Genomic DNA, 17,584 nt, shown 5'->3' on the forward strand with positions numbered 1-17,584 from the left:
GTTCGACTAAAATGTATGGAAAGACAAACGGGTCAGTTTTCATATTATAACTGTTTTTAAAGGTACCCAAGGGTAAAATTGTTGCGCACAACATAGGCTACAACACATTAATATTTTGCTAAATAAAGATACACTACAGAAGTGTTTTTCAACCTTGGGGTCGGGTCCCCATGTGGGGTCGCCTGGAATCCAAATGGGGTCACTTAAAATGTCTAGTAATTGATTACAAAAAATTACTGATAAAAATATATTTTTGAACTAATTATTATTCTTTTTAAATTAGGATTAAAAACACCACACATAATCTTAAACAACTGTATTCTATACTTTCACTTTCTTGAATATAAATCGAGTTCAAATAAAATGCAGCATATAAAAACATCTGAGCTGGTGCATCTTGATTGACGGTGACGGACATGAGGTCGCCAGAAATTTGTGATGTCAAAATGGGGTCACCAGCCAAAAAAAGTTGGGAACCACTGCACTACAGATAAAACACAAAACATTACAACATTGGCCTCCCAGGAACTTCTGGGAGGCCTGTTTAAGTAAACCTGTTAAACCTGTTCACATGTAATAGTCTTTACGTTTTTTTAAATTCAGTCTCAATGAGTACTGAAAATTAAAAGCATTTCAACAAAAACTCTGTTGTTCATTTTAATTTCTTGAAAACACAAGTTGTTGATGTTTTTTTTTACAACATTCATGAAATAATGTAGCCTACAAGGTCTGTGCATCAACGCACAGCAGAAATAATATCAAGAAATGATGATTCATGCTGTAAATTGTTGATATAGCTGCAATTCACACAGCGTTCATCAGTTAAAGTGCTTAAGTGCAAAGGCAAAAAAGGGCAACAAAAGATGATGGTGTGCATATGTTGGCCAAGGCCAAACTTCGTTAAGTTATGAAATTGCTGCAGGCACACAACTATTCCTGTCTTTTTTTCTCAGTTATCATTTCTATTTTCCAGTTGTCTAAGTTGGAGGCCAAAATTAGCCTATAATTGAAAATCCAATTTGATAAATTGCCCACATCCTTGCAGCAGACCACAGTATACAAAAACGGTTTAACAAGAATATATATTTTATATCTTACATGTGTAAAATGCTGTGTTTACAATTATGACCTGTTTGGCTTTCAATAGCTTGCCCTCTCAAACAAGAAATACACTTTATGTCTGCAATTCATTACAACCAATATGAAAAAAATTAAATGAAATAGTTTAATTCTCACTTTCACTGTTATGAACATACTTTCCCTATAGCCAAAGACGGTTTATAAACCATCCATATATTGAATAACTTTGCTATAGCTACTTTCACTGAAGGATATAGCCTAGTTTAATCATTGTTTTATTTTGAATTTCGAAAGCGGAAGTCTTCCTCCTCGTTCAGGATAACTTGACCCTGATGGAAGTTCTTGCATGGAGCTTCCTACACTAGTGAAGCAAATAAAAGTCAAGGATGAACTTAATGACCCACGTTGTTAACACACATTTAGGGAAAAGTTAACGACTTTAGAAATGTTATGCAACTGTTTCCCGGAAGTGTTAAGAACAACCCGATCAGATGCAACCAGGAAGCAAACTGAGACAAAAACAAAATCAAACAGTCGCACGTCAGCAAGTAAAGTAGATTTACTGTTTTATCAATGCACTTCCCAGCTGAATGGTTTACTAACTACAGTCAACAGCCGTCTCTCGTTTTCGCATAGTGAAGCAGCCGCTCCAACATTTTAAGTGCGCCCCTATTACAGACGTTATGGCAGACGCACAGAATCAAGTGGGAAACTTCCGGTTTTCAAAATAAAACGTCAATGTTAAATGTATTCAGATTTCATTTTGTAAAATATGAGAACTACATTAAAAACGTATAAGAATTATAAGGGCAAGTACCCAGTAAACATTTTGACGTCTATTTCACGTCTATCTGAGGTGCTGAAATTAAAGTTTTTCAGATTGCCAAGAGCAGTAAAGGTCAGTTTACAGCACGAGGAACTTGTCTTGGTGTCAGGTGCAAACATAAAAGTACCAAAAAGAGAATAGAATAAGAAAATAAAATAAAATAAAATAGAATGAATTAAAATATTCTAGTGCAAAAGATACTAGCTATATACAAAAAGGAAATATGCATACCGTATACGATACATACACATATACTAAAAGAATAGAATAAAGATATATACAAATACTACTAAATAAGTTCTGACGTCATTTCAACGGCTAATAGACGGTAATAGGCCTACATTTCAACGTTATTTAGATGACAATTCTGTTGTTTCCAAGTCAAATAGACACATTTCAACCTTTTTGTCAAAATACACATGTAGGCTATTGCATTTCAAAGGGTGTTTACCTAAATTGTGAGTTTCAACTAGTCCCTACATAACTAGCATTACATCATCCATATTCTATGACAAGCACAGCTCTTCTGCTGCATACATGTGTAATTCTGCAATGCTCTAATCTACAACTATTTGAATTAACTGCATCAGGGTCAAAAAGTCCAATAGACATCAACTCACACCAGCAAATTTCATTTTTGCCAACTTAAAATATCACAGGTTTAGGGTGAGACAACTGATGTGAGATTACAACAATAAAAAAGAGAAAATAATTTAAGGAAAACAGAAAAGAGATTATTCTCAAGTGACTTTTTGTGATTTTTTTTTCTGTGTAAGTGCAAATATTTGTTGATGGTCTGCCATGTTTTCGTGTTTGAATCGACTTCCAGGAATATTCATTTCCCACTCCTATAGTTTCTTCTTGCTCAAACCATGTGGTGCCTAGAAGAACTTTGGTGATATGTCTTTTTGTTGTGTATTAAATATGATTTTCTGTTTTCATGTTCCATAAGTGTCCAACATGGATATTTGTTTCTCTCACATACATAGGCCTACATAAAAATTGAGTATTAAACTGTGTTCGGTGTAAATAAAAAGGCAACTTTGACACCCACCCCTCCTCCTTTAGGATAGATTGCCTTTGTCGTCTTATTTTGAAAACCGGAAGTGCTGACTTTCTCAGTGGACTCATTCGCCGTAAGCTCCATGACACGGGCGCACTCAAAATGTTGGTGCGGATGTTATAGCTATCAATCGCTCACTTGACCGCAGTTACAGTCAACTTGTATAAAATAAAGACGTTTTATTTTTTTCTGAAGCGGCAGGAAACGGAGCAGCTGTTTTTGCGCCATCTAGCGAAAATCATGGCTCCTACTGTTTTCAATTCCTTTACACACTCCACACAATTAGGCCTACAATAAAACATCTATGATTTTTTGCAAAACTCATAAAGAGTATGGATTTATTTTTGCATGGGGGAAATTAATTTTACGTTTACTGTGTGTATTTTTTTTTTTTTTACTGAATACAGACATTCTGTGCTTCATACACTATCCATTACAATTATATTCCTTTACATTTATCTCATGAGTTGAGTGCTAAAGTCGCCCTTTTTTGTTGACTCACCACCACTTTGTAAAACTGCACAAAAAAAACTGCAGTCAATTGTATTCATCCTGAATGACTCAAAGTGTTAATTTAAGGGTAAATCAGTTCAGCCCATTATTAATAACAATAGAAGTCCAGGCAAGGTAAGGCAAATTTATTTAATCATACACCAGGCAATTTGCTTTACAGAGACATAGAAATACATTAAAATCAAAAACAGAAAAATAGCCTACATTTAAAAGGAAAGGGAAGAAATAGGAGAAGAAAGTCAAAAGTCAAAGGGTCATTTTATTATACAACAAAAGTAAAAGTGCTGCTAGATAGATAGATAGATAGATAGATAGATAGATAGATAGATAGATAGATAGATAGATAGATAGATAGATAGAAGAAAATAAAGAAGAAGAGGGGAAAAAAGAACAATTAAAAGTAATTGTTGTAGGATGTAAAGGTAGCTTTGTTTAGATCTCACTCTCTCTCTCTCTCTCTCTCTCTCTCTCTCTCTCTCTCTCTCTCTCTGTCTTTGGCATTATTTAATGTCTCCGACAATTTATCCTTTGCTCATAGATTTCAGTTTGTTCTCTTAATTTAATGGACATGTCAGGATTTGCAGCTTCTTCATGATCCGACTTTTGGCTTTTCCACCTCTTCAACCTTTACATTTTTAGTTCGAAAGATTTAAACTTTTTCCTCATAATTTCCAACATTTATGCCCATTCGTCAGCAATTTTGATCGTCTCACTTTTTTTTTGAATGTATCATACTTTCACATTAATTTACGCTTATCTTTAACAATTCAGGTATTTCTCAGCCTTTTCATGTCATTCAGCCTCCTGTTAACAAGTTACACTTTTACTCTTCAGATATAACGTCATCTTTATTAATAGGCCTATATGTGATAATGTTTTCAAGCTGTCCGTTTATTATAGATATTTATATATTTGAGAGAGCTAGACTTATAGCCTATATATTTTTTCATACTTCACAAACCAAGTTACTTCCAACCATCATGCCAAATCAAACTGCTTCTTACAAGTTGTACTTTTTAATCTATCTATCTATCTATCTATCTATCTATCTATCTATCTATCTATCTATCTATCTATCTATCTATCTATCTATCTATCTATCTATCTATCTATCTATCTATCTATCTATCTATCTAATCTAATCTAATCTAATCCAATCTCTAAAGTGTAATTTATTACAGTAAAAACTCCATCAGGGTGTAGTACTGTAGTGTAGTACCGTCTCCTGCCTGCAGTAGCGCGCTGCGGCCGCTGGGGGCAGCAGAGCCTCCGCGCTCTTCTCCAGACGCTGGGACTTGGGGCGTGAGGAAGGAAGCAGCAGCCTCTCTTTCCAAGATGGCAGCCACCATAGACAACAGCAACGCCGCCGCACAGGCGACGAAGAGGCGACACCTCGGGATCCCGGAGGCGGCGTTTGTGGTGCGTGAACCGCGGCTCTCCGTCTCTCTGCCTGTCCGCTGTTTCCTGCTCGATTCCACAACTTTTTATTAAGTTGAAGTATCCGCTGCTAGGGCGCGTCATGCTAGCTGCTAGCTGCTAGCCGCTAGCCGCTAACAGTTAATCTGCTGTGTGAGTGAGTGTGAGTGTGTGTTATAGGAGTGTGTGTGCAGGCTGGGCGGCTGCTCATCTCCTTCTATGGACATCGCAGACCGCCGGTGCTCGAGCTGCTGCTTCTCATTTCGACATTTTCCCCACGTGTTTATCAAAAATATAAATATTTATTAGCTGTTAGCTCATTAACGAGCAGCTTTTTTTTTTTTTACTCTGTGTAACATTTAACGGTGGCAGCAGCTACAACCTCCTCCTCTTTCATCTGATAAAGTAGCTATAAAAGACCCAGTACAGATCTAAATACAGAATAAAGTACATCAATAATTACACAACGAGTGAGTTAATTTATGAAAACTGGGGTTTATACCCAAAGATGATAAATATAAGTACTTCAACAGGCGTATTATTGGCTGTCAGGTCTCTTCTTGGTTGTCAAAAGGCATGAATTTGCTGAAAACCTAATTATGTTCAGTTTTTTTGATACAAGAAGATTAAAATAATCCACCAGACTCTTTAGTAACTGCTGCAACTAACCCTTATTTCCAAGACTGGTTAATCTCCTGGTTAAGTTTTGCCAAAATGAGAAAAATGTTTGTTATAATTTTCCCAAATCGAGTATCCAAATGTCATAGTGTCTAGTTGAAAAAAGTTCTCATAGAAAGAGGTTTAGCAGTACCTTGACATGTTTTGACACGATACTTCCATCTTCAGAAGTATACCTTTGAAACATGTCAAGGTACTGCTAAACCTCTTTCTACCTATGTCTTGTATATGAGAACTTTTTTTTTTAAAGGGATAGTTAAACATTTTGGCAAATTGGCCCATTGCCATAATCCCTATAGTTTTAGCAGTAGGTTCGTTACCTTTAATTATCGGTGCAAGCTATTTTTAGAACGGCGGAGCAGAGCCGTGAGCAACAACTCCAAAACGCTGTGGTGGACAAGTTGTGACCTACACATTCACCACGCTATGAGATAATAACAGTAGTGATGGCCAAATGAAGCCTCATGAAGCATTGAAGCTTTTCATCAAATTGGTTCACTCAAGCACAAAGCTTCGTGGGGCTTCATTTGCTCTACTACGCCATCTACTGGCCAAAAAAAAACATCACAATGAAATTAGTGGTCTGTAGATAGACGTATATTTTGAACTTTGTACTGGTTTAAATAGGACATTTGTGTCCATAAAGAGTCATAAGAGAAAGTGGGAATGAGGGTGAGGACAATAAGCTTGTGTGACCGATGTTGTTCAGGCCATAGACCAGGGGTGGGCAATTATTTTTTCCAGAGGGCCACACTGACTCCGATAAAATGAGTGAAGGGCCACACGATTCGAAATCAAATTGAAACATCAAATATTTATTGCTGAATTATATATAATTATATATTAGCCTATATAACTACATATATTTGGTGGAAATGATTGCATTACAATAGGCTGACAGCCCACAATCCATGTAATCACATTTTCAACTTATATCCATCACAGATCACTGAAGAAACATGCTGTATTATGATATAAATATGGACTCAAGGCAGATTGTTTTAACAAAACTTACTGACCATAAATGACTGCACCAATTAATAATGTTCACAGACACCTGAATATTATAATTAAGCACTCAGATCCTTTTCAGTTCTGATTCAGTGAGACTGTTCTATTTGTGTAGATAACCTTTTATTTACGAAGAAACACAATACTCCTTTGCTGCTGCCTAACAGCACCAACATGAAAAAAAAAGACTGATTTGATTACAAGCGTAGCCGTTGGTGGATGGAGGCTTCAGACGCACGTGGCTACAATCAGTCATATGGTCGATCACGTCAGAAAACCCAGCGATCTCATAAAATGCTCTTTTAATCACAGTTTGCTAATAATTAGGTGCCGTGATGGGGCTTTGTAACCGTTAGCAATTATGATTCGGCTGACGGAGGGTTGTGAAACACCGGCCCGGTCCCGGTGGTCAGAAACTCCGCTGTGGAGAAAAGCTGCACCAGAGCGGCTCCTCTCCCTCCTCCGTCGGAGCTCTGGTGTCTGACAGAGAAAGAGACTGAGCAGCCGGTCCTGCAGGAGATCTTCTACCTGGAGGAGGTTACGTTGTTACTTTCTGTCTGTGATGTGCAGGCTCCTGTTCTAACAGGGCTGTCACTGTTTCAAACAGCTGATTAGTGCGCATCAACGTAATAAAAGCAATCGGGTCATAATAACAGTTCGGCTCGCACTTCGGCTCGCGGGCCGGATTGAGACGGCATGCGGGCCGGGTGTGGCCCGCGGGCCGTAAAATGCCCATGTATGCCATAGACTGTCTATAAAAAAAAAAATTCCAAGTTTGCTCTGAGTGGGACTCGAACACGGATCTCCCGCACCGCAGGCAACGATGCTAACCGTTTCGCTAACCGCGACACACTGTGTCCGCACCTTACTGGTACCTCGTGAGTCGTGACTGTGACTATACCTGCGGATCTCCGTTACACTTCTGTTAACGAGGGTTGTGGGCAGTGAATGCGCTTGTTAGTTGAACTTGTGGAATAATTTTTATTCAGAATATAGATATAGATAGTACTGTTGAAACACTTGTTGCAATCGATGCAGAAATAACACAGGATGCAGGGGAACCTCCACTGCGTTTCACTGAGCCTCCTATTTCGAATAGCGCACCAAATCGCGAACCGCTTCCTGAACCAGTAGGCGGAGCAACGGGCCGGCGAGGCTTGGGACGTCATCTCATACGTCATCGATACACGCTTCGATACGCGCTTCACAAAATACTTCCTGGATTACTCGACGCGCGCTTCGAAGCCTCGGCACGGCAAGACCCATCACTAAATAACAGAACGTTACCAGACAGAGTTGTTTTAGAGGTAAATTCATGCAAAACCGCTGATACACGTTCCCGTCGGGGCAGTTTTTCATCAAGCAGTCTCTGAATTTCCCTCTAAAACAACTCTGTCTGGTAACGTTGTGTTATTATCTCATAGCGTGGTGAATGTGCAGGTCACAACTTGTCCACCACAGCGTTTTGGAGTTGTTGGATTGTGTATTTGATGAATTTGATGAGGGAAACCAAGAAATCCCATGAGCCTCCGTAGTGTAGCTCTGAGCATCTCACGGCTCTGCTCCGCCGTTCTAAAAATAGCTTGCACCGACAATTAAAGGTAACGAACCTACTGCTATGACTATAGGGATTATGGCAATGGGCCAATTTGCAAAAATGTTGAACTATCCCATTTGGTTTTAATAGTTATGGTGTGTAATTTTGGCTGAATTTGTATTGTTCGACTCCCACTGTGTTGTGTTTTGTGTTGCAACATTCAAGTCTTTCCCCCCAGAGAGAGATTGTGTATCCTGTTCTGGAAATACTTTGCCTGTACCTCTTTAAAAACAAACCTTTGTTGATCCTTCATGTGTTTGCTCTGTCGGTTTTCTACAGGAGGATGTCGAGTCTTTTATGAAGCAGCCCGGCAACGAGACGGCAGACGCGGTTCTGAGGAGGCTGGACGAACAGTACCAGAAATATAAATACATGGAGCTCAACCTGTCTCAGAAGAAACTCAGGTAACACACACACACACACACACACACACACATTTAATCAATAAAAATACCCACAGCAGTGTCATAAATCTCTGTTTGCTTTATCCCCGTCTTGACTAAATCTCCTCTTTTCTTCAGGTTGAAAAACCAGATCCCACAAATCACACAGACGCTAGAAATCCTCCGACACATGCAGAAGAAAAAGGTGTGTGAGGGTTTTTCGTGGATCTTTGAAATGTTACGGACTGAAATCGAATTGGAAAAAAAAAAGAAAAGAATGAATGGATTTTGAACAAGTTTGTTTGTTTCCCCCAGGAAACCACAGAGCCCATGGAGACTCACTTCCTATTGGCTGACAATGTTTACTGCAAGGCCTCGGTGCCGCCCACCGACAAAGTCTGCCTATGGTTAGGGGTGAGTCCAGCTCGGATCAGAGTTTTAAGTTATAATATGTAGGAATTCCCCCCATCTAGCGGTGCAGTTGCATATCTGAACGTATTCTTGATGTTGCATTCACGTGAAATCGGGCAGACGTCAGACAGACAACAGACGCTGCATGTAACAGGATAAACAAGTGTCTATGTAAACAAGTGGTCCGCCAGCACGAGGCAAAACAATACAGGACAATATGTTGTCATGGTGATGTGGTATTGTTTACCTGACCCACGTTTTACCGTCTTTCTCTCGTCGAGTAAAACGACATCCGGTTGGTTTGCCGACGGCCGTCTGCCTGACTGCACCTGAATGCAACATCGGTGCCTCCGTCCTTCCTCACACTACACAGTGGTGACAGTTTTAACAGGCGCTACCTGGAAAACTTTCTCCCCGAGCCGACAGCTCTGGTCAGTTTCCGTGGTTACCTACGGTCACGCTGCCACTCAGCGTAAAAAAATGGCGATGCAACATGGCCGCCTCGGTTCGGTGCGTTGCCCACTTATGTATTTGTAACGACTTGTAACAACTCATTCTAAGGTACGAGAAAGCTTTCATTGTATGCGGCTGTGATTCCACTTCAGTGAAATACGTATTTATGAAAGCAATATTTGATTTTTGCTAATAAAAAGCCAAATAAGTTACACACTGGGGCTTTAATTTGACCATTTCAAAGAAGGAAAATATAGATTCTCAACAATAATAATATGACTTTCAGTGTAAATGAAGAGTTAGTTACCAAAAAAAGTAATTTCCTGTCACACAAACGATTTCTGTGTGGACGAGGCCTCAGTTTTCTCTTTTATGTGATTTATTATTTCATTTTCCGTCACCCTTTTTAAACTGTTTTTCCCTCCGCTCCCAGGCCAACGTCATGTTAGAGTACGACATCGATGAAGCCCAGGCTCTGCTCGAGAAGAACCTGTCCACGGCGTCTCGTAACCTGGAGACGCTCGTGGACGATCTGGACTTCCTGCGTGACCAGTTCACCACCGTCGAAGTCAGTATCCTTCCACTGCGGCTTCAGCTCTCCGACGTTTGGGACCTTGCTGTTGTTGTTGTTGTTGTTAGGGATGTCACAATCACTTGTTTTCACAATTAATCGCGGTATTAAACGCCACAATTAATTAATCATAAAGGTTTCTAAATACGTCATTTTCCAAAAGAAGATTATGTTGGAACCATATCGGCAGATGTGCGCCAAAGTAAAGGTAAACGCACAGATACTGGTTCATTTTTTTTTAATGTACTGTAGCATTGAATTGGTAGGAATTTAAAGGGATACGACAACATTTTTTTTTTGTGTGTGTCTTGCCTCACTCCCGAGTCCATGACCAGCAGATAGACACCATCCTTTCGACTGTGCGTGCAGTAACAAGGGAGATAGAGCCGAATCGCCTGTAATTAGCTTAGCTCAAACGCTGGAAGTGTATGGGTAGTGTTAGCCTGCCTCCTACCCGAGCCGAAATCATCAGTCAGAAGCTGATTTCATTTTAGCTCTAAACTCTGTAAATATATCACTTTATCAACATTTCAAACATTTTTAGGTGAGAAAGTAGCCGCTTAGATCAGCAGTGTGTCGTTAATTTGTCTAAATACCAGCTGTTTACAATTTTGTTCGTACGAATTCGGCGCTACTCAAGCTAGCCGTTGTGACCAACGCACTTCCGGTTACTTTCACAAAATAAAACACCCGTTGCCCTTTACATACAGAAAACCATGACGGTATAATTTGTGCTTTTACTTTGAAATAGGAAGCTAACCTACCCTCGATGTAGCTAGCTTGAACCAAAATAAACAGTCTTTGCTTGAACCCTCCGTTTTGACCGATCTCGTCCCGTTACCAGCATTTGACCGCTCAAGATGCCTTACCGGAGAGTTTTGTCAGCTCTGAGACGAAGATCGGCCCGCCGGTTTCCGTTTAGAGTTGCTTAAGAGTATCTCTGATGACTTTAGGTGGAGGCAGGCTAACACTACCGATACACTTCCAGCGTTTGAGGTAAGCTAATTACGGGCGATGCGGCTCTATCTCACTTGTTACTGCACGCACAGTCAAAAGGATGATGTCTATCTGCTGGTCATGGACTCGGGAGTGAGGCAAGACACGAAAAAAAATGTTGGCGTATCCCTTTAAATGCCAGCGTGTCATTTGTAATAAAAAAAAAAGATTAAAATAAACTTAAACATTTGGTATCAATGACAATTAATGACTTCAGCACTCTTTCAAACACTTCTCATAATTGGTCCAATATTAATACTTTGTGTAAAATTAATGTAATTTGACTACATTTGATTTTACACATTGATAGTGTAGTGAAATTAATTAATGCTATAATCGTAATACCGTGATTATTTCTCTGATAATAATCGTGACATCCCTAGTTGTTGTTGGTTGTGTTGGTTGTGTTGGTTTGTATTTTCTCCGCAGGACCGTGTTCTCCTTAACCCGGCGCTCTCCTCAGACATGGCGCGAGTCTACAACTGGGACGTGAAGAGAAGGAGCAAAGAAAACCTCCTCAAATCCGCAGAAAAGTCTTAATGGCGACGAGACGGCGTCCACACACACACCCTCCTTAATGCTAAACCATCATCTCTTTAGTCAATTACAATAAAAAAAAAAAAACAACCCCTCCCTCCTCCTCTTCCCTCCTCCCTCTGTCATGTGTATGTCCCCCACTCCCCCTCTCCTCCCCCCTCAGAGCTCGGCCTTTAGAGGGCGTGAAAAAATGGTTTTGATTGTGATGCGTTCAGGTGAATCCGTTAAAACGCTGATGGGATGTGTTGCTGTGCGTCCTCTGTCGGGCCGAGCTCCGACCCCCCACCACGACTGTTCTCTGTTGATTTGTTACTTTTTAAAGTATTTTTTCAAGTAAAAAACTAACAAAAAAAACAAAAGGCAAAGAGGCAATTTTTGTATTCTTTTTAATGATTTCAGTATATTATTGTTATTATTATAATTTCTGGCAGATTATTAGTGAGGGTTCTCTCGCATCGTCTTTTCCTCTCTGCAGTTTTTTTCCTCCTTGTTTTCTTCTACTTCTTCTTCTCAGCCTGCTACAAGTTTATTCATGTGGGATTTGAGTTTTGAGATTTGAGCAAACACGCAGTTCCCATAATGCACCACAGCGCGAGGCTCGTAGGAGTTTCACCGTGTGGTTTTCACTTCAGGACTTTCACTGTCGTCCTCCTCCTCCGTCCCTTGACTTGTCCACACTCCATCGTCTCTTCTTCACCACCTCCTCCTCCTCTTCTTCCTCCTTTTTGCCGCTCTTCTGTCTGTATTTATTTGTCTCTCACTGTAACTCATTAAACAATGAATGAAGTAAAAAGAAGAACATTTGGGCAAAGAGATAACGGCCGTGAGATGTGGTGTTTATTTCCTCAAACACGACGAGGTGGAAGAGAGAGACGGTTTGGAGTCGAGAATCTGCAGGCGACAAAGTCCAAAACAAAAGGAAAAATACTGAAATTAATAAAAGGTGGAGAAAAAACAACATTAAACTGGATGTAGAATAAAAATAAAATGGTGAAACAGAAGCAGAATAAACACAGGACAAGCTCAAGACCAGACATCTACCTTCTGTTATCTAGAGCTTTCAGCTGTTGTATGGAAGCCCAGAAGGGTCATAATTTGTCTCATGAACTGTAGACTGCACCATATGTTTATTAAATAGTATTTAGTAAATAGCAATAAATAATAGTAAAAAATAATATCTGTTACTGCAACAAAAATGTTTATGACAAGATCCTATATATTTAATGGACATCGTGTATAACAGGAACACTTTTGGTTTTGAAATGAGGGATCATATTAAATAATTGTGATTTATATACGTATATATTTATATTGTATAAAGTTAACTAAAATGTGTATATATATATATATATACATATACATTATAATTTTAGTTAACTTTCAGCTATTTCATGCTTTATAACTGCGGTCTTTCCTCTTCTCTGATTGGCAGCTCACACTTTACATCCCTTAGTTCAGTGAATGAAGGTGAAAGTGAATTTTGACACATTTGGCTTTCCGTACTGTTTCTGTCTTTTGCACTCCAAGCCAATATTTAGTAAACAAATAAAACTAAATATATTTTCCCATAAGATTTACCAATTAAATGTATTGTACTTATTTATGTCATAAAAGACAAACCCTATCTTTTTTTCCCTATATATATATTTTTTACCTCCTCAGGTTATAATTTTTTTGTTTTTTAATTATTATTTCTGAGTGTGTTAATTAAGTATCAGCTAAAACAAGAATTTGATTTCAATATTGATCGAAACAATTGGTGAATTTTTGCCTTATTGGTGCAGAAAACCAGTGAAATGCGGATGTTAAAAGATGGTACCAGAGACAGGAGACGGGAAGTAGCCGTCAGAAACTGAACCGAACTGAACTAAGTGACACTTAAAAATGAAAGTTAACAGTCGTCATGGAGACCAGAGTCGTTCAGACACATGATTTTATTTATTCCTCACATTAAATTAGCATGTACTTCGAAGGGTTATTGTTCACAGAAAATCAAAGAGTGGAAAAATCTACGACAAAAAATAAAATCTACATGTTTTTTTTTTAAAGGACATGAATGAACAAACAACAAAAAAACATTTAAATCTGCCAACGTAATCATTAATAAGCGTTGTGCCTTTCATTATTATTATTATAATGGGGTGTTTTTATGACAATACGGTGGATTTTAGATTTTTAATGCCACAAAGCTGCGTGCTTCAGCGAGGACGTCGATGGACCGTTGTGAGACATGAAGACTTGAGTCGAAAAGGCAAAAGGCACACAGTCAAGGTGCTTCTCTAAGTCTGGACGCAAAGCAGACGACACAAAGTCAGCGAACCGATCGGCCTTCACTTATCACAACCAGAGGAAACACACACAGTCGTTAGATGATAAGTGCAGGTTAATTAAAGACAAAGCGAAGGGAGGTTGTTGTAACATAAAACATAACGATAAGAAAAGAAAAGGACGTTAATGAAGAATATATTTGATAAATAACACAACGGAGAGATTGGACCAAAAGAAATAAAATAAAACAAAAGGTAAAAAAAACATTGGCAATATACAGCTTGTAACAGGGAAAGAAAACAAGGAAATATTACTAATATATGACTGCATTCAACAAAACATAATACATTTTTTTCCAAAAGCAGTTTGAACTTTTGGGGATCGAGAGAACTTCCTGTTTAACCGTCAAAATAAAAGACAGAAATGTTAGGTTTCAAGAGTGTGAGTTGTGTTTTCAGTGACTTCTAAAGGGGATATGTTAAACTTGGTCCTGGCTCTTTCTGTTAATCAACTCACAACCACTCAAAACTCAATTAAAACTGACTTTTGGATCACTGCTTTTTCAAAAATAAAAGTTTAGCTAAACAATACGACATGATGATGTTCCCCTTTAACAGACAAAAAGACAAACATGAGATCTGGGCTGCAGATGAACAAAAAAAATCTGAGTTTCTGTCGTGTACAAACGGCCGAAAGCAGAACTTCACTTCATTATGTTTCACTACATCATGCTTGTTGTTCATCATCATCATCATCATAATCATCGTCGTCGTCGTCGTCCCCTCAGTGCACGAGCTCCAGCTGGCTGGTGGAGAAGGGCAGCACGCCGCTGACGTAGTAGGCGATGCCGAGGGAGAGCAGGGCGATGACGACCAGCAGCAGCAGCACGCGCCAGAAGCCCAGATCCTCCACAAACTCCTGCCAGGTCGTCCTGAAGCTGGACAGGACGCCCTCGCTGCTCTGCAGGTTGGGGTTCAGCAAGGAGTGGCTCTCCATCGCACTGCAACACACACACACACACACACACACACGGTTAGGGAGACTCAACATTGCTGCACACAAAAGGTGTGTTTCCTCTGCAGGAACTTTGGGGTCATTTTACGAGGCCGGAGCCGTTGGTGTGTCTCCACTGCAGGAACGTCCCCTAAAGGGACATTTACAGGAACTTTTCCCTGCCTCGGGGGTAGGTACTCAGATCGGCCCAAAAATACTCCCGTTTGGGGCTTGAGATTTATGCTGCGTTCAAAACAACTCGGAAGTCGGAAAAAAAACGAGCTCTGACTTGTCAATAACGAATTGAACGGCGTTGAACTCGGAAACTATGGCGCTTTTCCACTAGCGCGGCACGGCCCGCTTTTTTTGCTTTTCCACTAGCCCTAGTACCTGGTACCAGGTACTATTTTTAGTACCTCCTCGGCCCTGGTTCCAAGCGAGCCGAAGCGATACTATAATGTGATGTCAGCCGACTGCCTTCCACTGATTGGTCAGAGCGTCACTGGAAGAGTGCGAGCGCTACGTCCGACACGAGAATCAAACCCGGAAATTTCAAAAACAGAGCAGCAACAGTGCCCACTGATCTCTATCGGGACTGTTGTTATTCCTTCACCCGAGTTAAATGATGCTGTGTAAAACCACGCTGTGGTCCGTAATCGAGGTGCAGACGAGTGAGTTTGGAGCTGACGGATCGAAAAAAGAGAGACAATACGGCCCCGCAAACTTAATCAGGACCTGAGCTCGACCTTCTTCTACGTGGAAAAATTAATTTCCCTTGCTCACCTCTCGCTGTCGGCCATCTGCATGGTCTCCAGTTTGGAGTGGGGTCCTCTGTTGAAGCCCTTCACCTCCTGCTCCTCCAGCCCCTCCAGCAGACGGATGGCGTCCTTGTTGACGCCGCGTCTCTTCGCCAGCACCAGAGGAGTCGATCCATTGTGGTTACTGCAGGACAAACAGTGGACGTTAACATCTACACTCCTCTTTCTATTTACGTTGGTTTTCCAAAGGCTTTGCTTGGATGAGGCGGCTGTGTCACAAATGTTAAAGTATTTTTGTTCCATTCAAATATCAAGATTCACTATTCTGCTGTAAACTGATCAATGATTCATTAAATAAACATAAAACTGCAAAGACTTGTGGGTAAAGAAACAGCCATTGTGGAAAGAAGGAAGGAAAGAAAGATGGAGGGAGGGAGCAGATTTGTTGAAGGAAGGAAGAAGAAGGAAGGAAGGGAAGGAAAAAGGAAAGAAAGAGGGAGGGAAGGAACAGATTCGTTCAAGGAAGGAAGAAGGGAAAAAGGAAGGAAAGAAAGAAAGATGGAGGGAGGGAACAGATTCGTTCAATGAAGGAAGGAAGAAGGGAAAGAAGGAAGGAAGGGAGGGAAAAAGGAAGGACAGAAAGATGGAGGGAAGGAAGTTGGAACAGATTCGTTCAAGGAAGGAAGAAAGGAAAAAGGAAGGAAAGAAAGATGGAGGGAGGGAACAGATCAGGTCAATTGGATCAAAAGAGGAAGGAAGGAAGGAAGGAAGGAAGGAAAAAAGGATTATGGAAAGAAGGAAGGATGGAGGAAGGGAACAGATTGGGTGAGGCGGCTGTGTCAGAAATGTTGAAGTATTTTTGTTCCATTCAAATATGAAGATTCACTATTTTGCTGTAAACTGATCAACGATTCATTAAATAAACATAAAACTGCAAAGACTTGTGGGTAAAGAAACATCAATGAATCATTAGACGTCTCTTACCAGATGTCAATCTTCAGCCCGTTGGACACCAGGAACTGGATGGTGTCCACGTGGCCGCACAGATGCAGCGCCGTGTTTCCTTGGTAATCCGTCGCCAGCAGATCGGCGCCGAACTTGTGCAGCAGGCGACATATGTCCACATTGCCGCGGGCGGCGGCTAAGTGCAGGCCCGTGCGGCCCCGGTTGTCGCGGATGTTGGGGTCGCATCCCGTCTCCAGGAGCCGCTTGGCGAACGGCAAGTCCCCGTCGATGCAGGCCTGCAGCAGAGGCACGTTGGTCTGCGACGAGTCGTTGATGAAGACATAGGACATGTCCGAGTGGGTGTCAGAAAATTCCAGCGTACCTGCAGAGAGGAAGAGCAGAGGGAAGGTCGGACCTGGGTCGACTGGGTTGGATGTGGACTCTTGAAGAAGTTTCACCTTCATCCATCCTTCTTCTTCAGTTCTGACCGACTGGTGAGGAACCAAGGTGTTCAGGTCTAGTTGTTGTTAACTCATTGAGTGCCAGCCCTTTTGGTCAGTGCCAAAATGGTCAGTGCCATGTGCCAGCGTTTCAGGCCATTTTGAGTAATATTTCAAGACCCACAGAATATTTTGTCCTATGACTCTGAAAACACCAAATAGCTCAAAGGAAAGAGGAGACTCTCTATTTAACTAGGGAAAAAACCATTTGTTTGTACCTTGTTCCATTCTTGATTTATCTTAAGTTGAATAGAGCCTGGTTGCACCAAAAAGACCACTTTTTTTTCTAGGAAGCTGAGAAAAATGCATTTTTGTGAAAGAGTCTCTCAAGAAAAACAGTGATTTATCCGTTTTAATTTTGGCTTCAAAAACATGTAAGACATCTGAAAATTTCATTTCACATGTTTTTTCATTGTACAAAAAAAAACAACAACTAAAATACAACAAGTAGGAGTCCTACTCTGCAGAGTGATGCCTGCTCTCCTACTCCTCCTCCTGCAGTTGCTGCCCCCTCACCCTCTCCTCTCCCCCCTTTACCAGCAGCAGAAAACTTTGACATATATATACGTCAATGGCACTCAATGA

The 17,584-nt window shown here is 40.5% G+C and overlaps 2 protein-coding genes across 2 annotated transcripts in view; one reads left to right on the plus strand and one right to left on the minus strand.

Moving 5' to 3' along the window:
• The first annotated feature begins 4,788 nt into the window (after positions 1-4,788).
• vbp1 (von Hippel-Lindau binding protein 1) lies at positions 4,789-12,353 on the plus strand. The gene is made up of 6 exons (XM_085758943.1): positions 4,789-4,901; positions 8,464-8,588; positions 8,706-8,772; positions 8,883-8,981; positions 9,865-10,003; positions 11,462-12,353. The coding sequence occupies exons 1-6, from the start codon at positions 4,818-4,820 to the stop codon at positions 11,536-11,538; spliced, it is 591 nt and encodes a 196-aa protein (XP_085615069.1). The 5' UTR covers positions 4,789-4,817; the 3' UTR covers positions 11,539-12,353.
• Positions 12,354-13,982: 1,629 nt separating this feature from the next.
• Positions 13,983-17,584, minus strand: part of LOC146968777 (ankyrin repeat domain-containing protein 46) — a 5,541-nt gene continuing 1,939 nt past the window's right edge. The window contains exons 2-4 of the mRNA XM_085759541.1: positions 16,539-16,881; positions 15,580-15,738; positions 13,983-14,803 (exon numbers count right to left, since the gene is read on the minus strand). Of these exons, the coding sequence (XP_085615667.1) occupies positions 14,587-14,803; positions 15,580-15,738; positions 16,539-16,849 (687 nt within the window). The 5' untranslated portion in view covers positions 16,850-16,881 and the 3' untranslated portion in view covers positions 13,983-14,586. The remainder of the gene's footprint in view (positions 14,804-15,579; positions 15,739-16,538; positions 16,882-17,584) is intronic.

Source organism: Trachurus japonicus, chromosome 18 (assembly GCF_045865225.1).
Source record: "Trachurus japonicus isolate A0001 chromosome 18, Traja_1.0".
In the NCBI taxonomy this organism is placed as follows: Eukaryota; Metazoa; Chordata; class Actinopteri; order Carangiformes; family Carangidae; genus Trachurus; species Trachurus japonicus.